This window comes from Ceratotherium simum, chromosome X (assembly GCF_057802395.1).
Source record: "Ceratotherium simum simum isolate JZ-2026a chromosome X, ASM5780239v1, whole genome shotgun sequence".
NCBI lineage: Eukaryota > Metazoa > Chordata > Mammalia > Perissodactyla > Rhinocerotidae > Ceratotherium > Ceratotherium simum.
Window position 1 is genome coordinate 104,623,062 of NC_141940.1, and position 21,718 is coordinate 104,644,779.

Consider the following 21,718-nt stretch of genomic DNA (forward strand, 5'->3'; position numbering starts at 1 on the left):
TTTCCTCGTGTTCTAGAGATTGTAATGCATGTTTTTAACAGCAGCAGTCGAGGATTTAGTTCCAGGCACTGGACTGCAGACTCCACTCAAGCTCCTAGGGACAGGGTGTCCCTTGCTTTTCTGTCACCAAATCACACTGGATATACTGGTCTCCCTTGGCAACAGCGGCAGGATGGCACTGTTTGTGTGGGCCTCATCTGGATTCTGCTCCCTGCTCGATTTTGTCTGTGGCCGCTGCCCGTTGATGAGTGTCATAGGGATGTTACAATAGGTATGCTGATTTCCTATGGAGGTAAGAGGCAGGGTGCCGGTAGGAGGTACGTCGTACTCATAGCTTCGGTAGTAGTGTTTCTGACGCATTTGTGAATGGTACGTGTTGTGAAAGGTGGAACGGAGATCTGGATGGGCAGTGGCTAGAGCTGTGGAGGTGGCCGCGGCCATCGAAATGGCCGAGACAGTCTGCAGCTCCCCGAAAGGCCCCTGCTCACTAACATCTAAAGCCTGCTCGTGTGTAATGGGTTCTATCCTCTTAAAAGGCATTTCATATTGTAAACGTTTCCAGAACTTAGAGTTCAACTTGTTGCATTTTGGTCCATGCCATTTAATAACCGTCAGGAGCTTGATGGTGTGCTTGAGGGCCTCCACCTCCTGGTAGTTCATAATTCCTCGTAGTTCACTGCATTCAATTAGTATCACTTTAATTTCTCCAGTCACAAGCATGTTTCGAAGTCTGGTCTCCAGCTCAAAGATGCTCCAGCCCCTTCTGACTACGTAATTTGGGGTCATGACAATAATCAGCCGCTTGCTTTGATCTACACACCTTGCCACATCTTCAATGTATGCTACAAAAGAGAAAAGTGTTTATCAGAATGAGTAAATCAAACATTTGGTCTAGAAAGCCCTGATAGAGTCTCTTTTACACATTAAATGAGAATTGTTGTTTGTTGGGTAACACCTTGAGAAGATGAAAATAGCCAATGATCACTTTGAAGAGTATGGGCTTGGCTTCTCTCAATGTTAGAAATGTTTTTCCCAGGTACAGATCTCTCATTTGGTTTCTTTAAATGTCAAGGCTCATAAAATAAGATGCTTTATGGAATAATGGAAGTAGTTCCTCAGAGGTATCAAAAATTAAGTTTCACATGAACACATAATGACATTTCTTTCTTGAGAAACCGACAGATACAGTTTTTGATGTAAAGAACCAAAAGTTAAAGTTCTGTCTAAAAATTATGACTACACAGACAGACACAAGAATATGCACACTCTCAAATGAAAACATTAACTTACTTCCAGTTGGGATTAAATCTCTATCTGGTATAAACAACTTATATCCATAATGTTTTTCAAGCATATCAGGTAGGATTTCAAGAGCAAAGCGTTCTTCTTCCCCAGTCTCTTGATTCCACTGATCAGGATCCACTTTGGTGTATGATAAGTATGCATCATAATCTTTATTGTCTGTCAAAAACATTACAGAGTAAAGTTGAAGTCACTACTCTACAAAGAAAATAACAGGACACGAAAACATTCACTTCTTTTCGTAAACATCTCCAAATATCCTGCTTTTGGGAGACCAAAGACAGAAGGCTTCATTAATTTTCAACAAGAAATCAATAATGCCAAATATTCTGGAACTAATTTGGAGGTATAAGGGGTCACATTTCCATTTGTTGTCGTCGTTGTGAAGACAGTAGAAAAAATCAATGAAAAGAGCAATGATATGTTAACTGCCAACATTTTTGATGCACAGATCAAAGAGAATCTTGACTGCTTATAAAAGCCATATATTTGGATGGTATGCTTTTACTCTAGTTAATCATACATTCACACAATCCTGCTTTTGGTCATTTTACCCTGTTGAAAAAAAGAGAGAAAACTGCACCTGGCTTGACTGTGGAGGAAAAATTTTTAGATTTTATGCACCGTGCTGATTTTCTGTTGGGAGAAAATAAAACCAAACTTGGAATAATTAATTTTTTATTGGGAGTTGATGCTTGGATTTTGGAACTGAGAATATTATTACACTGAATAATTATAGAAAATTATCAAATTATTTTTCATCATGTTAATAAGTTTGACTATAAGAATAAAAAATTACAATATAAATAAATGAAACGGCTCTAAAATCTGATTTCTTTCCTCATTCTTCACCCTCTTTTTTTTATTTTTGGTGAGGAAGATTGGCCCTGAGCTAACATCTGTGCCAATCTTCCTCTATTTTGTATGTGGGTCACTGTCACAGCATGGCTGATGAATGGTGTAGGTCCGTGCCCTGGATCCAAACCCATGAAGCCAGGCCGCTGAAGCAGAGGGCACCGAACTTAACCACTACGTCACCAGGCTGGCCCCTCTTTATCTTAATTTTTTAACATAAACATCCCAAGTTTCTCATTTGTTGTTTCTAAGAACAAGAAGTCATTTATCTTCTACATAGTCTCTCATTGGTCAATTTCCTCTTCAGAATATAATATCAGGATTCATCATTCACCTCAATTTTAGATATTGTCAACAAGCTGAGTCTACCAGTATCAATATCCTTAGCCCTCTTTTGTGCTTCCCTGATGATTGTCAGTGTATTACTTGATTATTAGATCAAGTTGAATTGCAATAACCCTAAATTTCAGAACAAAATGAACCTTGCATTTGGCCTAGAAAATTTAAAACCTTTGAGGTATGAAACATCAGAGATAGAGGGACATCCTTGACTATCGTTCTGGGAGGCTTTTGGACACTCTTTTTGACTTCAGGGATACTAAAGCTCACTTCTGGAGATCCCTATGTGTGTTCATTTTAGTAGTCTGATAATCCTGAGCCATTTAGAAGTCATTCTGTGATTATAACTTGTTAGGGCAAACTCAGAAAACTGTTTACTGTGCCTAAAGTTAACATAGGTATATAAGAAGCTAACAAGTCCACTATAGGATCCCTGAAGCAAAACTTTTAGCTATGGAAGATTTTTTTTTTAAAGAAGCTTTAAATTAAAAAAAAAAACGTTTAGAAAATAGTAACTATCCCAAATGTGTCATATTTTTGTATTTGGTATTTTCTTTATTCTTCAATCAGGATATAGTTGTACATATTATAAATATAATTAAATTTTCACCAAAAATAATTATATTTGTTATAGCATATCTATGTACATATGCCAGCTGTCTATAGTGGTACCATTTTGTTGATGTAAAAATTTTAGTTGAGTAAAAAATCATAGAAAATAGCATATAATAAAGCTATTATGTAATATCAGTTAATATTTAATTATGATGTCCATTCATAAGATATTGACATGCCATATCTATGAGATATAAAACTTCCTTTACATTATTGGTCAGTAGCTTCCAGTCTACTAGGAGATGTAGACAAGTCACCAATCCATTTCTAAGGGATAAATGTGTTGCTAAGAGTAGTACAGGTGTTATGGGCCAAAGGGAGGACTCCTTAAGCTAGACTGTAGATTGTAGAATCATTTCATGCATATACTATTTTCCTTCTGGGAGGTTTTTCTCTTCCAGTTAGCCACAAAGTACTATAAAGTGTTGAAGTTTGCCCAAATCTGGGATGTATGATGACTAGATCCTCATTCTTTGCCCTTTGTCTTCTCTAGTCTTAAAAGTATTTGAAAACCAGGTCAATATGAACACCAATTAGAATAGAGCACTTATGACTCAGAAGAGATGTAAACAACTGGTCCACCAATACTGGTAAGTTCCATCTGGATATCACTTTTGTTCACATGACACTGTCTGTTTCTGGTTCCCCTGCCTCTTCCATGAACATCTCTTTTCGAACCCATAAATGCCAGCATTTCTCAAGATGTTTTCGGTGACCTGTTCCATTTTTCTCTCAGCCCATTTTCCCTTAAAAATCACCTTTCCTCCCATAACATCAATGATCACTTCTGTGTAGATGTCTCTCTAGTTTAGATGTCCAATCCTGTTTTCTTTCTCATGAACTACCAACAGTCCCCCACTCTCACCTGTCACCTAAACCCCTTAATTTGGATGTTCAGCATACACCTCACATTCAACCTGTTCACAATATAATGAGCTTCCCATCTCAAGCTATGTTCTTCACTTTATTTTACTTTAATTTTAACAACAATCTCACTTCTTTAGTCTCCATACTTCAGATGCATATTCCACTTACCCTTTACATTACCAGTAATCTCATAGTCATTCATTGGTAAAAATCCTTTGGATTCTATTTCCATCCTAGGTCAGGTCCTACTCACTTCTCAGCTGTTATAATTATATTTTAGTGGGTCTTCTGTCTGTGTTTCCTTCTCCTTCTGGCCCATTCCATATAGAGTCACAAAATTTATCTTTCCAAACCTCACCACTGATTATGTTTATGATAACTTCAAAAATATTTATGGCTACCCATTGTCAAAAAACCAGCAGCTAAATCTGCAGTCAGTTTCCTTTGAATTTGAGTCTGATATCTCTGAGTTGGAGGTCATTTCTTTTCCCATGTATTATATTATTGTGCTTACATCTTATCTTCTTTCTTTGACCACAAGATCCTTGACTCAGATATGTGACTAGGGGGTAGTAGATGCTCAAACATATCTGTTGATTAAATGAATGAATAGCCTCTCATTTGGGCATCATATGACTTATGTCTTATAGCTGGTGTAGAGATTTTCTCAAGACCTGGGCCATTTCCTTTGAGAGATGGCTTTAGTGAAACACACTCCATGCTGCCTGGACTCCTCAAGGAATTACTAGAAGCTGTGGGGTTGGGGTTTAGCAAAGTTCCTTTGGAATAGTCTTGAACTGTACTTGCTCACTGTGACTCAAGGGAAGACCTCAGAGTCCTTGTAAACTCCTCTGGAAAAGTGGTTTTCAGACTTGAGGAGGAATGACAACAATTTGGAGGGCTTGTTAAAATACAGACTGCTGGGCCCCACCTCCAGAGTTTTTCATTCAGTAGGTCTAGAATAGGTCCTGAGAATTTGTATTTATACAAGCTCTCAGGTGATGCTGCTGCTGGTCCAGGGACCACACTTTGAGGAACTCTGCTCTAGGACAGGGTATAGGCACCCAGATGTCTCAAAGGCATCAAAGAACTGTAGTCAGCTGCCAGGTAATTCACTAGAGTGCCACAAGACACTGTAACACTGTAGCCTCAGCTCCATGATAAGTGGTCATTATACTTACAAGACATGTACTGTAAATAAAATAGCTGAAAACCCACACTTTCATCAAAAAGAGGATAGATTCTTGCCTAGACTAATATATATGGTAACCATATTAAGCTTAAATGAACCTCAGGAATTGGTGCTACGGCCTCAGCCAGTTTTCTATCTCTTTATGTCATCTGGATGAATTTATAGCACTTAAGCTAATATCTTCCAGATAAAAAGGAGTTGCTCACATGAAGATTATCCTGGTAATAAATGTGGCTAAAAAGCCCCCTGTGAACATCTGCAACAGCATCCTCAAATCAATGGGACACCTGATTGATATCTAATTCCTCTCTTTCCCCAGAATCTATGTCAGTACAGTACTGGGCAAGGCATTATTTACCACCAGAAGCAAACTCCTCATTTGAAAGTTATCAGACTGCAAATACCATGCCAGATACCATACTGAATTCAGCAAGATTTTTTGACTCAAAATCATATGGATTCTAAGGTTTCTTTCTATTTCCCAATTACCAGCTGAATATGAACCTTGGGTAATATCTCTTAGATTGTTTTTTAATATCTATAAGAACATATATTGACTAATCTTAATGTATAAAAGCTTCATGTGACTGGAGAAACTTTGAGAAATTGACATTTTTATAACCAGTGAAAAAACAAAATTATGCTCAGATTTTTAAAGGATAGGTCTGTGATATTTTAAATTCAATTTAAGTTTATAAACAGCTTAAAATAGTCATAACAGGTCAGTACATGAGTATATTTCTTATTCTGAACTTTACACTCTAAATTTCATTTTCTATAATTTAAACTCTCAACTATAATTCTGTTCACTGCAGAGATAGAAAACAACTGGTGTACATGTTCTTTGTAATAATCTTCATAAACTCAAATAGAGTCATTGATTTACTCTTTCCATGACTTTCAAGAGATTCTGACTCTTACATCCCACAAAAAATGAAAAAAAGGAATGACATTAGCAAGATGGTCAGATAAAACATCCCTTGCATGTATCCTCTCAGCTATGGTCCAGAGCCAGTCCTGCCCACACAGGGAACCATCCAATAATCAGGAAGGGGTCCTCCAGGACCTGGTGGGAGCCACATCCATCTACACACCTGGTAATAGGCCTGCTGATCGAGGACCCAACTGTGGACCCTGAAGCAGACACTTGTCCAAACACTTTCTTACTGAATAAGGTACTAGAGGCAGTCCCATCCATCCAGGGAATAGATAGGATCCTTGCCCACGTGAGTCCCTGGTAACAAGCCTGCCAACCATGGACCTCACTGTAGACCCAGCAACAGCCTAAAAACCAGCTCCAACTCAGCATGACTGCAATTTTGGAGGTGACCCCATTGGCTCGGGGAACAGACAGGGGAAGGATTTTACCTGCTGAAATCAGTCTGTAAAGACTAGAAGTAGTCTTTGCTCCTTCAAATGCACAGACACTAATGCAAGAAGAATCAGGCAAATATGACACCACCAAAGGAAACTGAAAAAGCTCTAGTAACCAACCCCAAAGAAATGGAGATCTACAATTTGCCTGACAAAGAATTTAAAATAATCATCTTAAAGAAACTGAATGAAATGCAAAAGAACACAGATAGATAATTTAACAAAATCAGGAAAAGAATGCATAAACAAAATGAAAAGTTTAATAAAGAAATAGAAACAATAAAAAAAGAACCAAATAGAAACCCTGGAGATGAAGAATACAATGAAAGAACTAAAAAATTCAATAGACAGCTTCAGGAACAAACTTCATCATGCAGAAGAAAGAATTAGAGAACTCGAAGACAGATCATTTGAAATTAGATAGAGGAACGGAAAGAAAAAAGAATGAAGAAAGCCTATGTGAATTGTGGGACACCATCAAGCAAACTAACATTTACACCATGGAGTTCCAGAAGGCTAAGAGAGACGAGTGCAGAGAGCTTATTTCAAGAAATAATAGCTGCAAACTCCCCAAATCTTGGGAGAGAGAAGCACATCTAGGTGCAGGAAGATCAAAGGATCCCAAGTAAGATCAAACCAAAGAAGATTACCCTGACACACATTATAATCAAAATATTAAAAGTCAAAGACAAAGAGAGAATTTTAAAAGCAGCAAGAGAAAAATGACTCATCACGTACAAGGGAATCCCCATAAGGCTATCAGTGGATTTCTCTGTAGAAACCTTGCAGGCCAGGAGGGAATGGGATGAAATATTCAAAGTGATGAAAGAAAAAAAATGCCCATCAATAATACTATATTCAGAAAAACTGTCCTTCTGAAATGAGGGAGAGATAAAGGTACTCCCAAACAAACTAAAGCTAAGGGAGTTCATCACCACTAGACCTGCCTTAAAAGAAATGCTAAAGGAAGTTCTTCAAGTTGAAATGAAAGGACACTAAGTAACAACATGAAAACAGATAAAAATATAAAACTCAATAGTAAAGGTAAATGTATAGTTAAATTCAGAATACCCTAATACTTTAATGGTGGTACGTGAATCATTTTTGTCTCTAGAATAAAAGCCCCCAAAATAATATTAAAAACAACTATAGTTACAATAATTTATTAATGGACACACAATATAAAAAGATGTAATGTATGATAACAATAGCATAAAATGTGGAAGGAAAAAGTAAAAGTGTAGAGCTTTTGGATGCAATTGAAGGTAAATTGTTATCAACTTAAAATAGACTGTTATATCTATAAGATGTTTTATGTAATCCTAATGGTAACCACAAAGAAAAAACCTATAGTAGATTCACAAAAATAAAAAGAAGGGAATTAAAGCATATGAATAAAATAAATCACAAAGGAAGACAGCAAGAGAGAAAGAAAGAGAACAAGGAACTAAAAAGCACTCAGAAATCAATTAACAAAATGGAAATAGTAAGTCTTTACCTATCAATAATTAAACATAAATGGACTAAATTCTCCAATCAAAAGACAAAAAGTGGCTAAATGGTAAAAAAAATAAGATCCGACAATATGTTGCCTACAAGAGACTCACTTTAGCTTTAATGACACACATAGGCTGAAAGTGAAAAGAATGAGAAAGATATTCTATGCAAATGGTAACTAAAAAAGAGCAGGAGTGGCTATATTTATATCAAATAAAATAGATTTTCAGTAAAAATCAATCACAAGAGACAAAGAAGGTCACTATATTGTGATAAAGGGTCAATTCATCAAGAAGATATAACAGTTGTAAATATACATGCATCCAATATTGCTGTACCTAAATATTTAATGCAAATATTAACAGAACTGAAGAAAAAATTATATAGCAATATAATAATAGTAGTGGGCTTCAATACCCCACCTTCAATATTGGATGGATCATTAAGATAGAAAATTAATAAGGAAACAGCAGACCTGAATAACACTATAGACCAAATGGACCTAACAGACATATATGAAACGTCCACCCAAAAGTAGCAAAATACACATTCTTCTCAAGTGCACATGAACATTCTTCAGGATAGATGATATGTTGGGCCACAAAACAAGCCTTAACAAATTTAAGAAGATTGAAACCATATCAAATATCTTTTTCAACCACAATGATATGAACCTAGAAATCAATAACAAGATGAAAAAATTCCCAAATATGTGGAAATTAAATGACACATTCTTGAACAATTGATGGATTAAAGAAGAAAGCAAAAGGGAAATCAGAAAGTATCTTGAGACAAACAAAAAAGGAAATACAACATACCAAAACTCATGGGATACAGCAAAAGCAGTTCTAAGAGGAAACTTCAGAGTGATAAATGCCTACATTAAGAGAAAAGAAAGATCTCAAATAAAAGACCTAACCTAGGAATATACCCCAAGGAATTAGAAAAAAAAGAAAAATCTAAGCCCAAAGTTAGCAGAAGGAAATAAAGATTAGAATAGAAATAAATGAAATAAAGTCTAGAGAGACAATAGAAAAAAAAAAACAATGAAACAAAGAGTTGGTTTTTTGAAAAGATACATAAAATTGAGAAACCTTTAGCTAGACTAACCGAAAACCAAAGAGAAAGAAAATAAATAAACAAAATTATAAATGAAAAAGGATACATTACACCTGGCACCACAGAAATACAAAGGATCATAAGAGGCTACTATGAACAATTATATGCCAACAAATTGGATAATCTAGAAGAAACTGATAAATTCCTAGAAACATACAACCTCTCAAAACTGAATAATGAAGAAATAGAAAATCTGAACAGACTAATAACAATCAAGGAGATTGAAACAGTAATAAAAAGCCTCTCAACAAAGACGAGCCTATAACTAGATGATTTCGCTGGTGAATTCTATCAAAATTTAAAAAAGAATTAATGCCAATCCTTCTCAAACTCTTCCAAAAATTGAAGAGGTGGGAACACTTACAAACTCATTCTATGAGGCCAACATTACCTTGATACCAAAGCCAGGCAAGGACAGTACAAGAAAAGAAAATGACAGGCCAATATCCCTGAGGAATATAGGTACAAAAATTCTCAAGAAAATACTAGCAAACCAAATTCAACAGCACATTAAAAGGATAATACAACATGATCAAGTGGGATTTATCCCTGGGATGCAAGGATGGATCAATATATGCAAATCAATAAATGTGATATGCCACATTAATAAAATGAGGGATAAAAATCATATGATCCTGTCAATAGATTCAGAAAAAGGGTTTGACAAAAATTTATAATTTCATTATAAAAGTGGTCAACAAATTGAGTATAGAAGCAACATAACTCAACATAATAAAGGCCACATACGACAAACCCACAGCTAACATCATACTCAATGGTGAAAAGCAGAAAGTTTTTGCTCTAAATTCAGGAACAAGACAAAGGCACCCACTCTCACTACTCTGATTCAACATAGTACTGAAAGTCTTAGCTAGAGCAATTAGGCACGAAAAAGAAATAAAAAGTGCTCAAATAGGAAAGAAAGAAGTAAAATTTTCTGTTTGCAGATCTTATATATAGAAAAGCCTAAACACTCCACCAAAAAAATATTAAAACTACTCAACAAACTCAGTAGTTTCAGGATACAAAATCAACATGCAAAAATCAGTTGCATTTCTATACACTAACAACAAATTATCTGAAAAAAAATAAAGAAAATAATCCCATTTACAGTAGCATCAAAAATAATAAAATACTAAGGAATAAATTTAACCAAAAATGTGAAAGATCTGTACATTGAAAACTATAAGACATTGATAAAAGAAATTGAAGAAGAAGGAAATGGAAAATTATCCCATGATCATGGATTAGCATAATTAATATTGTTAAAATGTCCATGCTACCCAAAGCTATCCATGCATTCAATATAATCCCTATCAAAATTCCAATCACAAATTTCACAGAAATATAAAAAAAAAATCCTAAGATTCATATGGAACCAAAAAGATCCTCAATAGCCAAAGCAATCTTGAGAGAAAAGAGCCCAGCTGGAGGCATCACACTTCCTGATTGCAAACCATACTACAAAACTATAGTAACCAAAACAGTATGGTACTGGCATAAAAAATGATGCATAGACAAATGGAACAAAATTGAGAGCCCAGAAATAGACCTATGCATATACGGTCGACTAATATTTGACAAGAGGGCCAAGAATATTCAATGGGCGAAGGATAATCTTTTTAGTAAATAGTGTTGGGAAAACTGGATATCCACATAAAAAGAATGAACTCGGACCCCTATGTTACACCACTCACAAATGTTAACTCAAAATGGATTAAGGACTTAAATGTAAGACCTGAAACCATAAAACCCCTAGAAGAAAACATAGGGAAAATCTCTTTGACATAGGTCTTGGCAACAATTCTTTGGATATGACACACAAAGCACAAGCAACAAAAGCAAAAATAAACAAGTGGGACTACATCATACTAAAAAGCATCTGTGCAACAAAAGAAACAATCAACAAAATGAAGAGGCAACCTACAGAATGGGAGAAAATATTTGCAAACCATATATCAGATAAGGGGAGGGTTAATATCCAAAATATATAACAAACTCACACAACTCAGTAGCAAAAAGACTAATTATCCAATTAAAACAATCCAGGACCCAAATAGACATTTTTTATTATCAAAAGATAAGAGACAAGTGTTGGCGTGGATGTGGAGAAAAGGAAACCCTTGTTCTTCACTGTTGGTGGGAATGTAAATTAGTGCAGCCGCTATGGAAAATAGAATGGAAGTTCCTCAAAAAATTAAAAATAGAATTACCATATGATCCAGCAATCCCACATCTGGGTATACGTCTGAAAGAAACAAAATTACTATCTCTAAGAGATATCTGAAACCCAATGTTCGTTGCAGTATCATTCACAATAGCCATGGACAGATGACTGGATAAAGAAAATGTGGTTTATATATATATATATATATATATATATAATGGAATATTATTCATCCATAAAAAGGAAGGAAATCCAGTGTTTTGTGACAACTTGGATGGACCTTGAGGGCATCATGCTAAGTGAAATAAGTCAGACACAGAAAGGTAAATACTGCATGATCTCACTTACATGTAGAATCAAAAATGCTGAACTCATAGAAACAGAGAGTAGAATGGTGCTTGCCAGGGGCTGGGGGGTGGGGAAAAGAGAGGCATGTTGGTCAAAGGGTATAAACTTCCAGCTATACGATGAATAAATTCTGGGGATCTAATATACAGCATGGTGAATATGGTTAACAATACTGTATTATATACTGGAAAGTTGCTGAGACTGTAGATCTTAAATGTTCTCACTACAAAAAAAAATAATAGTTATGTGAAGTGATGGAGCTTTAACTAACCTTATTGTGGTAATCATTTCTCAATATATATGCCTATCAAAGCATCATATTGTACACCTTAAACTTACACAATGTTACATGTATAACATTGTGTTACGTATATCTTAATACAGCTGGGTGGAAATGCAAAAAAACCCAACACCCAATCAATCAAATAGTTGCTTTGTTACTTAAAGGCAAACAACTGGTCCAGTAGAATTTTCTCCTTCAATTGACTGAATTAACTACTATATTTTTATAAAATTATATTTGAGGGGAGAAAAAGAAGTTTGGATTCTAGAGAGTTAAGAAATTAAACTATGAATTTAAAATATTATTAAGGAATCTTGATGAGAGAAGGAAAATACGGAATGATGTATCAGGAATGAAAAATCATATTTTTCTCTTTGACAATATGAGAGGATACTAGTCAGTGCTCTTGAGAAATACTGAGAAGTGAAAGGATCCGTGTATTTTTTAGAACAACACAACTTTTAAGAAAATGTAGACTGAAGACTCCCTTCTCGAGATGAAAGTGGTGGCTATATTGTATCTGGGCTAGGAAAAAGATCTACTGTCAATATAAATGGCTTGAGATTGACACTCAGGTCTTTGGGAGTTTTTAATCTTTAAACACCTATTGAATAGTTGTCAGATGTCATTGGCAGCTAGCCATTTACTTTTTTTTTATTATTGTCAAATATTTACAAGTCACACACGTGAAAAGTGACTAGTGACAGAGGCCATCATGCAGCAAATGGGTTACCAAAATGAGGCTGGAGGAGGACTCAACGATGAATTGTGTATTTCATCTTAAAATGTGATTTTCCCTGTTTGCATGTGGCATATTAGCACAGAAACATGTGGTCATTAAAAATTAGCATTGATATAATTTGTATTAATAAGAGCTTTCAAAAAACTAAGCCACATTTTTTTCTTGTATCTCTGATTTGCCTTCATATATTTTCTCATATTTCCAAGATATAATTTTTCAATAAAAACTCTGCAGAAATAGATGATATACCCTTGAATAAACAAACATTAGGTATATAATCTTAATATACAGATTTTATGATTATTGACTGTTACCGTTTTAGTAAATTTCATTTTTCACTTCAATTCTGCCATGGCAATGTCTGCCAATTATATTCTAAAATAAAGCTGCTTGAGTTTTACACTTTGAAATTTTTACAACATTGTTGTACTTTACATGTTTTGTTATTTGATACTTTTCTTGTCTATTTAAATCAATAGAGCCTCAAACACTGAAATGTGGCACTAATTAAAACATACATGGAGTGATATAGTGAAGTAAAAACCAGCAGCTAAACTCAAATCTTGACTGTCATTAATTTTTATTTTATTCGTTTAAGACTATGTTTCCTGATCTATAAAATAGCACCTTCCTAAAGAAGATGTCTAGAATTAAAATGAGTCTGCACCATACAGCAAAATGCCTGGCCCAGAGGAGGCATTCAATAGATATTAATTTCATCCCCTTACATCCTTAAGAGGGCAGTGGGCAGCATAGATGTTAGAGGTTTTAAGAGGGTAAGAGTTAGCAAAGTGGTATAGGGAGCACAGGATTTGGGATAAGACAGCTTGATTCCTACCACTTCACAGCTTATGACTAGACAAGTTGTACAACAAAAACAACTACAGATCTCTCCTTCTGGAACTCAAAAATATGTTCTAGATTGTCCATGTGCATGCAAATTATCTAATCATCACCACCAAAAAAACCCTCCAAAACAAAAACAAAAACAAAAACAAATCCTATAAGGTTTCTAAATGATTTACGGAAGCACTGTGTTTCACTGATGGACACGAGGACAATAATTCCTGAAACTCTTAATAGTCAATAACCTTGTAATTGAAGGAGAAAGAAAAATAAACTCTATGACCTAAGATTGCATAGATACCAATTTGTTTCATATGCCTGAAATGGACCAAATGTTCACATTTTCCAAGGGTGGGGGGGTGGAGATTATAAAAGATTGCTTTAACTCATTTTGTCCAATACCTGTAATAACTCCCAAAGTAGAACTAGAGACCTCTTTCTTCATCTTTAAAATAGGAATCATATTAGCAATTATTGTGTTCTTATAAGCTTGCTCTGCTGTCATTATGAGTTAGCTTGCCCCTCTTACCCCATAGTCAGAGGGATAAAAACAAAAACAAGACAGTTTGCACTCTGAGAAAAACAAACATAGAGTCACCCTGTCTAGCCCTAGATCCTCTCCCAAAAATGAAGACTTAAGCCTGTTCCCATAAGTTACTCTCTAATGAAAACTTATGCAGTACCTTACTGACATCTGCCAGTATGATAATCATGTAAGAGAGCTGCTATTTGCTGTTTTTTTCCTATTAATAGACTACCTATAACTTTACAACCTTGTTTTTCTTTAAATGTCTATCATATTTTTTATTTGAAGAGCCAGTTCTAAAACCTAGACATCCTTGCAAAATTTTGGAAGTAATAATTCTTTTCTTCATGACTTTGAGCCTTCCTTTCAAAGAAATAAATAAATGAGATAAGGAATCTTGAATTCACAATGCTCTACAAGTAGTAAGCATTCACTAGTAAGTGCTCATTACTCAAAGTGAAAGGGGCTATAATAATGATGTGTCTGAAGTGCCATTTTCGTAAAGAGGAAAGAAAATAACTAGACCTTAGGATTATAAGGGAAATCTTTGTAAGTTAGGGGGAAAATATGAACTGTGTTGAGAGAGAGAAAGACAGAGACAGAAAGAGAGAAGGGAGGGAGGAGAGACAGGAAGGAAGAAGGAATATACAAGCTTTAGAACAAACGTGGAAGGGAAACCCCAGGCAGATGCAAGGAGGAGCAAAGGAGTCTGATGTTGTTATGATAACTTAGTTTCTTTGTAACTATTCCAGCAAAGACAGTGGGATACTGTGTTAGTATAAGTTCTGCTCTAGAGACAGTAGGTTGCCTTTATTAGGATGATCAGCTGGCATTTAATTAGAATAAGACAATACTCCAGAGAGAGCCACTACAAGCACTTCAACTATCTTTATTTCTGATCAGAAGTAGAAGCTTCATTAATGAGCACAATGGATGTTAGAAATCAAGTTTCACTGCTAAAATGAGTGGTTTTTTACTAAGTATAATGGATCTTGGAAATGGACCCTCCATGGTGAAATCAGTGCTATTCAAGACGTATGGATTACTTAACATAATTTAGAGATACATCCCACTCCTACAAGTATCTACTGGGGCCAGTGGCCTGCACCCTTAGGGAAACTGTTCCAAGCTTGCTTCCAAAACGGTCCTGTGTCCTGATGAATAATATTCTTAGATGTCATTAGATGGTTAGCCTAATCCTGCCACTGAAACATTGTCACATTTGCCTCAGGGGAAACTTTGTTGTAAGGTTTTCTGAGAAAACACACATACACACACACACACAAACACACACACACATTCATATGACAGAAAGTTGGAACTTCTTCAAGTTTATAGGATGGATTACATCCATGTTTGTTAATAAACGTATATGTAGCAGAATTTGTCCAAATTTTCTTTCACCATATTATGGAATCAAGGTGGGGGAGTAGTTAACCTTCTCCTACCCCTAACCATTATAAGTACCTCATTTACCCAAAAAGACCTGAGAATTATGCGTGACTGCATTGTCTTAGGTTAGTTCTCAACAGCTGAGTTTGCCCGAAGGCCAGCATCTCATGCTAATTAGAACTTTGCATAGTCAGATTCCATGGGGGTGGCAAAGCTGTAAATGTACCTTGGGTCAACCTGTGACAGCAAGTGTTTTCTGAGCTAAGAGGGCTGGAATTGCTCTGCCAGGTAACACAAAGGTATGCTTTTTTTCAGAGAATTATAGTAAATTTGTATAGGAAGAGAAGCCTGGCTGAATGTGGAGGATAAAATGGAGGAGTTGAGAATGAAGGCGAAGAAGGTGGTGTAGGGAGCTTGAACCAGGCGGTTGCAATTAAGAGTGAGGAAAAAGTCTATTTTCAAGAGGTACAATTAACTGATCATAATGAGCAATTGGAAATGGCAGATGAGGAGAAAGTGAAGCAAATGAGGTAGAGGATAGTACAAAGAATTGAGAAGTAAAATGGAGGATGATAAGAAATGAGTGTGGGAGGTGGGTGATTTAAAAGCTGGGTTTGGGACCTATAATGGTGGAAATGACCAATAGGTTACTAGAAAAAATGATACTAAAACAAGACAACTGGGAGAAGGACATTTAGATTTAGGCATTATTTGTGCATAAATGCAATTGAAGACAGAGTTGTAAATATGATCCGAAAAGGTGGGTGTTGCAGAATTAGAAGAGAGGTGCTAAGGCCTGAGTCCGGGGAAAACGATAAAATGTAAGGTTATGCAAAGGGGTACAAGGAGTGATGTGAACAAACCAAGAGAGCAAAGCATCAATGTTTTATCTTGGAAAAATACAATCCTTCTGATATAGAACCGATATAGTCAGGTAATGCCTATTGTAATGACTTGAAAGGAACTGGATAAATATGTCCCTGATGCCAAATACTCCATCTCCCAGTCTGATACAATGGCTGAAATTCTTGGGATTTGGAGTCATTTAGACCTAGGTTTAAATTCTGTCTTTCGGGCTGGCCCCGTGGCTTAGTGGTTAAGTGCATGCGCTCTGCTGATGGCGGCCCGGGTTCGGAACCCCGGGCTCGCACTGAGGCACCGCTTCTCTGGCCATGCTGAGGCCGAGTCCCACATACGGCAACTATAAGGATGTGCAACTATGACATACAACTATCTACTGGGGCTTTGGGGGGAAAAAAATAAATAAATAAAAATCTTTAAATTCTGTCTTTCTAGTTGTGTGATTCTCTGAGTATCAATAAAGTAGTCAACACAGCACTTGTTATTTAATAAATATTCAATAAATGGTTAATGAATCTGTTATTATCATATCACCGTAGTAAGACATTACTTCAAAATATTAGCTAAACTTTCTTTCCTTGTTCTTCTTCACACTCTTTGTCTTTCCTTACACTCAAGAGTATTCTATGTATTCCCCTTTCAGGGAGGTATATTTTTTTAAAGCCAAGTCAAGAATATGAAAAGCCTGGGGTCTCTTCTTCACAGTTATCTCTTCTTTTGAAGAGAAAAGGACTTGATGTCAGAGAAATTTTCCACCACTGGAAGAGTAGATAATTCTTCAACCATAATAGCACGTGGAAGGATCTAAGGGGATGTGACTAAGCTTTAGAGGCATCTAAATCATGTTCTACTATTCAAAACACGTCAAATAAAAACTACACTGGAAATTGGGTAAAATCATTCATATCATTCGAAACACAAAAAAAACATATTCAAAACAGGGTTAATAGATAAAACGAGACGACATAATCTACTTTTTCAAATATCTTCCACTGTGCTCATTGTGCAAACGACAGCAGATCTTTAGAGTATGCTGAACATACTAAATTTTTAAAAGGTAAAAAATAATAGGGAACCAGTGTTCAACAAAATAAAGACTTTGAAAAGAGACCTATTTTCAAATCCCATCTTGGCCACTTAACAGTAATACTTGTGTTATCTTCTTCCATAAGTTATTTAACCCCTGGGAGCCTCAATTGCCTTATCAGTAAAACTGAGATTATAATATTGACCTCAGAAGTTTTTGAGGCTTATTAGCAAGAATGATTTTAAGAATGCTTAGCACTTTGTTTGGCACTTATTCAACAATAGCTCTGACATTGACAATTTTCTCATATTTCTTTGAAGCAGTAGCAAGAAAATTGATAATTTGTATCAACAGGTAAGAAAGTTAGAAAGAACAAACAGAGAGGAGTGTTAGGGTTGCTCAATAAGCTTCTCCTCTTCACAAGTCTGACAACCTTCAGTTCTACTTGTGGATTTATTCCAGAGGACCCTGGAAATGTGGTAACATGGGCAATTGCTTCATTTTCCTTTCTACCATTTAATGCAAACTGACAGTGAATGAAAATAAAAGTTTATAAATATGCTCAGGAAATCTTTACCATCTGCACTATTCATTGTCAGTTTGCATATGCTTCCTATATTGCAAATTTATCTTATGCATGAATCACTTTCAAATGACCAAAAAGGAAAAAACTTCAGTCCTCTAATGGGTGGTTTAGGGAGCTCAATTTTAAGGACCCAAAATTCCTCTTAAATTGTACACATATTCATGACTGACCAGAGGCAAATAATAATTACAATTTCTATGAAAACAATATTTACTTGTCCAATCTGAGTAAAAAATATTAGATGTATTATTGTGAAAACAATGTACTTGTGTACTTTCCTATCTGTTGGTCCACACTTGGAATAAAAATTAGCCTGTCTAAATATAGCTAAATAAACAGGATTGAAAAGACTGCTGGATGAATTCCAAAATATTTGGTACAGTTTATTATAACTGATCAGTCTAAACAAGGAACAAATTGAGATTCACTTCAAACTACTGGGCTAGGGAACACAATTAAAAGAGACACTCCTTACCCATGGAAAAGTAAAGCTGGCCTTTCAGTACTGATTACAAGGTGAGAGGAAATGAACACTCTGATAGCATTGCAATCAGTGTTTGTAATTCACAAGTGCTGCTTGGAATACGATTCTTAAAAGGGTAGGTGTCGCTTTACAATTTTTAGAGAAAAATACCCATTGCCTCCAAAGCATCACACATATAGTTCCATATAAAAGATAGATTAACAAACTGAACGTTGAAAGATTATAAGAGCTGCTGCCATTGGTTATGCAGGTAACTTTTCTTTCCCCTCAATAAAACAAAGGCAGGAAACAAATCAGAATATTCAAAAAGAACATTAAAAGAGGGAACTTATCTTACCTCCATCCAGCTCCTCAGCCCCAAAATGATTCCTATAAAAGAGCATGATTTCTATCTTGTAACACTTGTAGATGGTCACCAAACAAACAAGCAGCAAAAGGATAGCACCAAGTCCTCCAGCAAGTTCGACTGTGTACATTAGCTCTAGAAAAAAAAATCACGAGCGAATTATACCATATTCACATCCAAAATCATAAATTCAACTGGATTTCACAGCTTTGTGGATGAGACCAGATGTGGGTAATGGATTAACACAACCCCTTCCCTTTCTGCATGAGAATTTGACCTTTTGATAACTTTCTAGCTCTGTTTCCTTGGTAACCAGATAAAGTGGTATGTGGTAACTATGTTGCTAAGCAACACTGCTTATGGTAAAAATGAACCTATGTTGGTAGATTGCATTTGGGCTGAGAGAATTATAAATATCTAATTGGAAACTATAATTTGGGGCTTGCCTAAGTACAGTAACTCTCATATATAAACAAACACATCCCTTGTGGGAATCCTGCAAGCTATGCTTATGGGATTGATAAAAGAAATATTGGTTCCTGTGGATATGAAGCTTTTAAGCCAGCATGGCTTTTGCAGTCACCCATTGTGAATGTTGATCCTTCTCACCTGAGCTGTCATCTGGGGGTTGGGGCTGAGGGGAGGTGGGGGGTCAAACAGCACAGTTCCTGAAGGGAAGTATGCCTGAAGAGCATAGAGTGTTGAGTGGACTACCTGATGAATGCTGTCCGCTGGTTTCTGCCAGGAACGACGACTCCTGTCCTATATCTTTCTGAATAGAGTGGCGCCAATGTGGCCTACTGCAGACTTGGAGGCTAAGTGCTTACTTGGGCTTAAGAAATAGGCTCCTGAGCAGATGTCACACCAGAATATGTGTTGAGAGGAGTATTAGGGATGCTACATAAACTGCTTTCACTTAGATACTCTAAATTTCCTTTCACTTAGATACTCTATTTTTCTTTTCCTTTGTTTCCCCCTTTACTAGGCATGCTACTACAGTCTATCCAAAAGAGGAATTTTCTTGACACTCACTGTATACAAGTTCTCTTTTTCCTATTGAATATCTATATTACATCAAAAAATTATCAGACAATTTTGCGGATGAAATATTCACTTCTTTTTTCTCCTTTAGAGCTCATGGACATTGTAACAAAATCAAGGCTACTGGAATTTATTTATTTATTTATTGTTTTATTTATTTTTTCCCCCCAAAGCCCCAGTCGATAGTTGTATGTCATAGCTGCACATCCTTCTAGTTGCTGTATGTGGGACTCGGCCTCAGGATGGACGGAGAAGTGTGCCTCGGTGCGCGCCCGGGATCCGAACCCGGGCCATCAGCATTGGAGCGCGCGCACTTAACCACCAAGCCACGGGGCCGGCCCGTGGCTACTGGAATTTAAACATAAAGTCAGAATGCACAGATTTTGAAACTCACTTTAACTAAGTGCTTGTGTATGCATGTTGTCCTTGATCATCGTAGTCCAAACATTGTTATTGATGGGGAGCCCTTGTTCCCTGCAGTTGACACTAACTTGAAAAGTACTAGTTTCCTTAATTACCATGAAAGATAAATATTCTTGAAATTATGGCTCTAAAATAACGGTATTTTTGATTCCATAATTTAGACTCCATCAATGGGTTATCTAATTTTGCAACATAGTCAATGTAGGCTTAGACTGAGAACTATAAAATAAACTATGGTTTTGCAGTGACAACTACTCTTGGGTTACAAGAGTAGTTGAGATCTTGCAAAGAGGGTGAAATCATCATAGGTACAATGTAGTACCAGTGATAAATAATCTGAAAAGTGTGGCCATCATTTTACCACAAGGATATTTTGTGTGTGTGGGTGCGGGTGTGGGTGTGGGTGTGTGTGTTTGCATGCAATGTCCCTTTCCCTGTGATAATTACAGAAAGAAATGCAGCCATATTTCTCATTATCTAGTCCATTTCTAATTCAACAGTTTAATAAAAAACACATATAACTACTGTTTAATCAAGTGTATTTTTCTGCTCTTGTTAAAATTAAATGGGAAATAGAAGAAAATCTTATTAAAAGTGATTGGACTTTATGAATTTAAGAAAGAAAAATAAAGTGAGTTATTAAATCTTTTAGAGTCTAAATAAATTAATATGAAGTGTGAAATACTGAAAAGAACCTCCAGGAAATTTTTATATTTTGTATTTATAAATATCAGACAGCTTTATCTGATGAATCTTGTGAGGGACTATACAAGATAGTACTACAAAAGTACCAGGAATGAAATATAAAACGCTCTTCAGTATAATGGTTTCCCACTACTATTCGAACAGAAAGGATAAGTGGGTAGGTAACTCTGTGGGGTGCACTGAGTCTTGTTCTCTCATGATATGAGTTAAACTCCACCACACATAGAAGCCTGCATAAAACTCTTAACTTATGTCCATGGGCTAATTTATACACCAGAAAAATCTGATTTAAATTTTACTGGATATGATGGGAGGGATAATCTTTGGACTATGGCTTCTTTTAAGATTCATTCTGTTTTCTAATTTAATGCATTAAACACTTGGAATTTATCATTCAAAAATTTATTGTGTGAGAAAAGAAATGGAAAAATAATGAAGAATGCTTAACTTACACTCTCAAACACTGCTAGTGGAAGTGCCCAAAGGTACTACCATATTAGAAAATTTGGGGTCGTTTCTAATGAAGTTAAATATGGAGCCACTCTATGACTAGCAATTATACTCCTAAGTATTTACCTGAAGGAAACACAAGGAGATGTCCACAAGGAGACTTGTACGAGAATATTTAGAGTAGTCTTATTCATAGTAGGCACAACTGGAAACAACCCAAATGTTCATTAACAGGAGGTAATGAATAAACTGTTGTGTGTCCATATGATAGAATATATTTAGCAATAAGAAGAATAAACTACTTACACATGTGTGAATCTCACAAAATTAT

The 21,718-nt window shown here is 35.9% G+C and overlaps 1 protein-coding gene across 1 annotated transcript in view; it reads right to left on the reverse strand.

The window, feature by feature from the left end:
• Positions 1-21,718, reverse strand: part of IL1RAPL1 (interleukin 1 receptor accessory protein like 1) — a 671,544-nt gene continuing 649,826 nt past the window's right edge. Inside the window, exons 8-10 of the mRNA XM_087427281.1 lie at positions 18,760-18,903; positions 1,291-1,461; positions 1-842 (exon numbers count right to left, since the gene is read on the reverse strand). Of these exons, the coding sequence (XP_087283407.1) occupies positions 124-842; positions 1,291-1,461; positions 18,760-18,903 (1,034 nt within the window). The 3' untranslated portion in view covers positions 1-123. The remainder of the gene's footprint in view (positions 843-1,290; positions 1,462-18,759; positions 18,904-21,718) is intronic.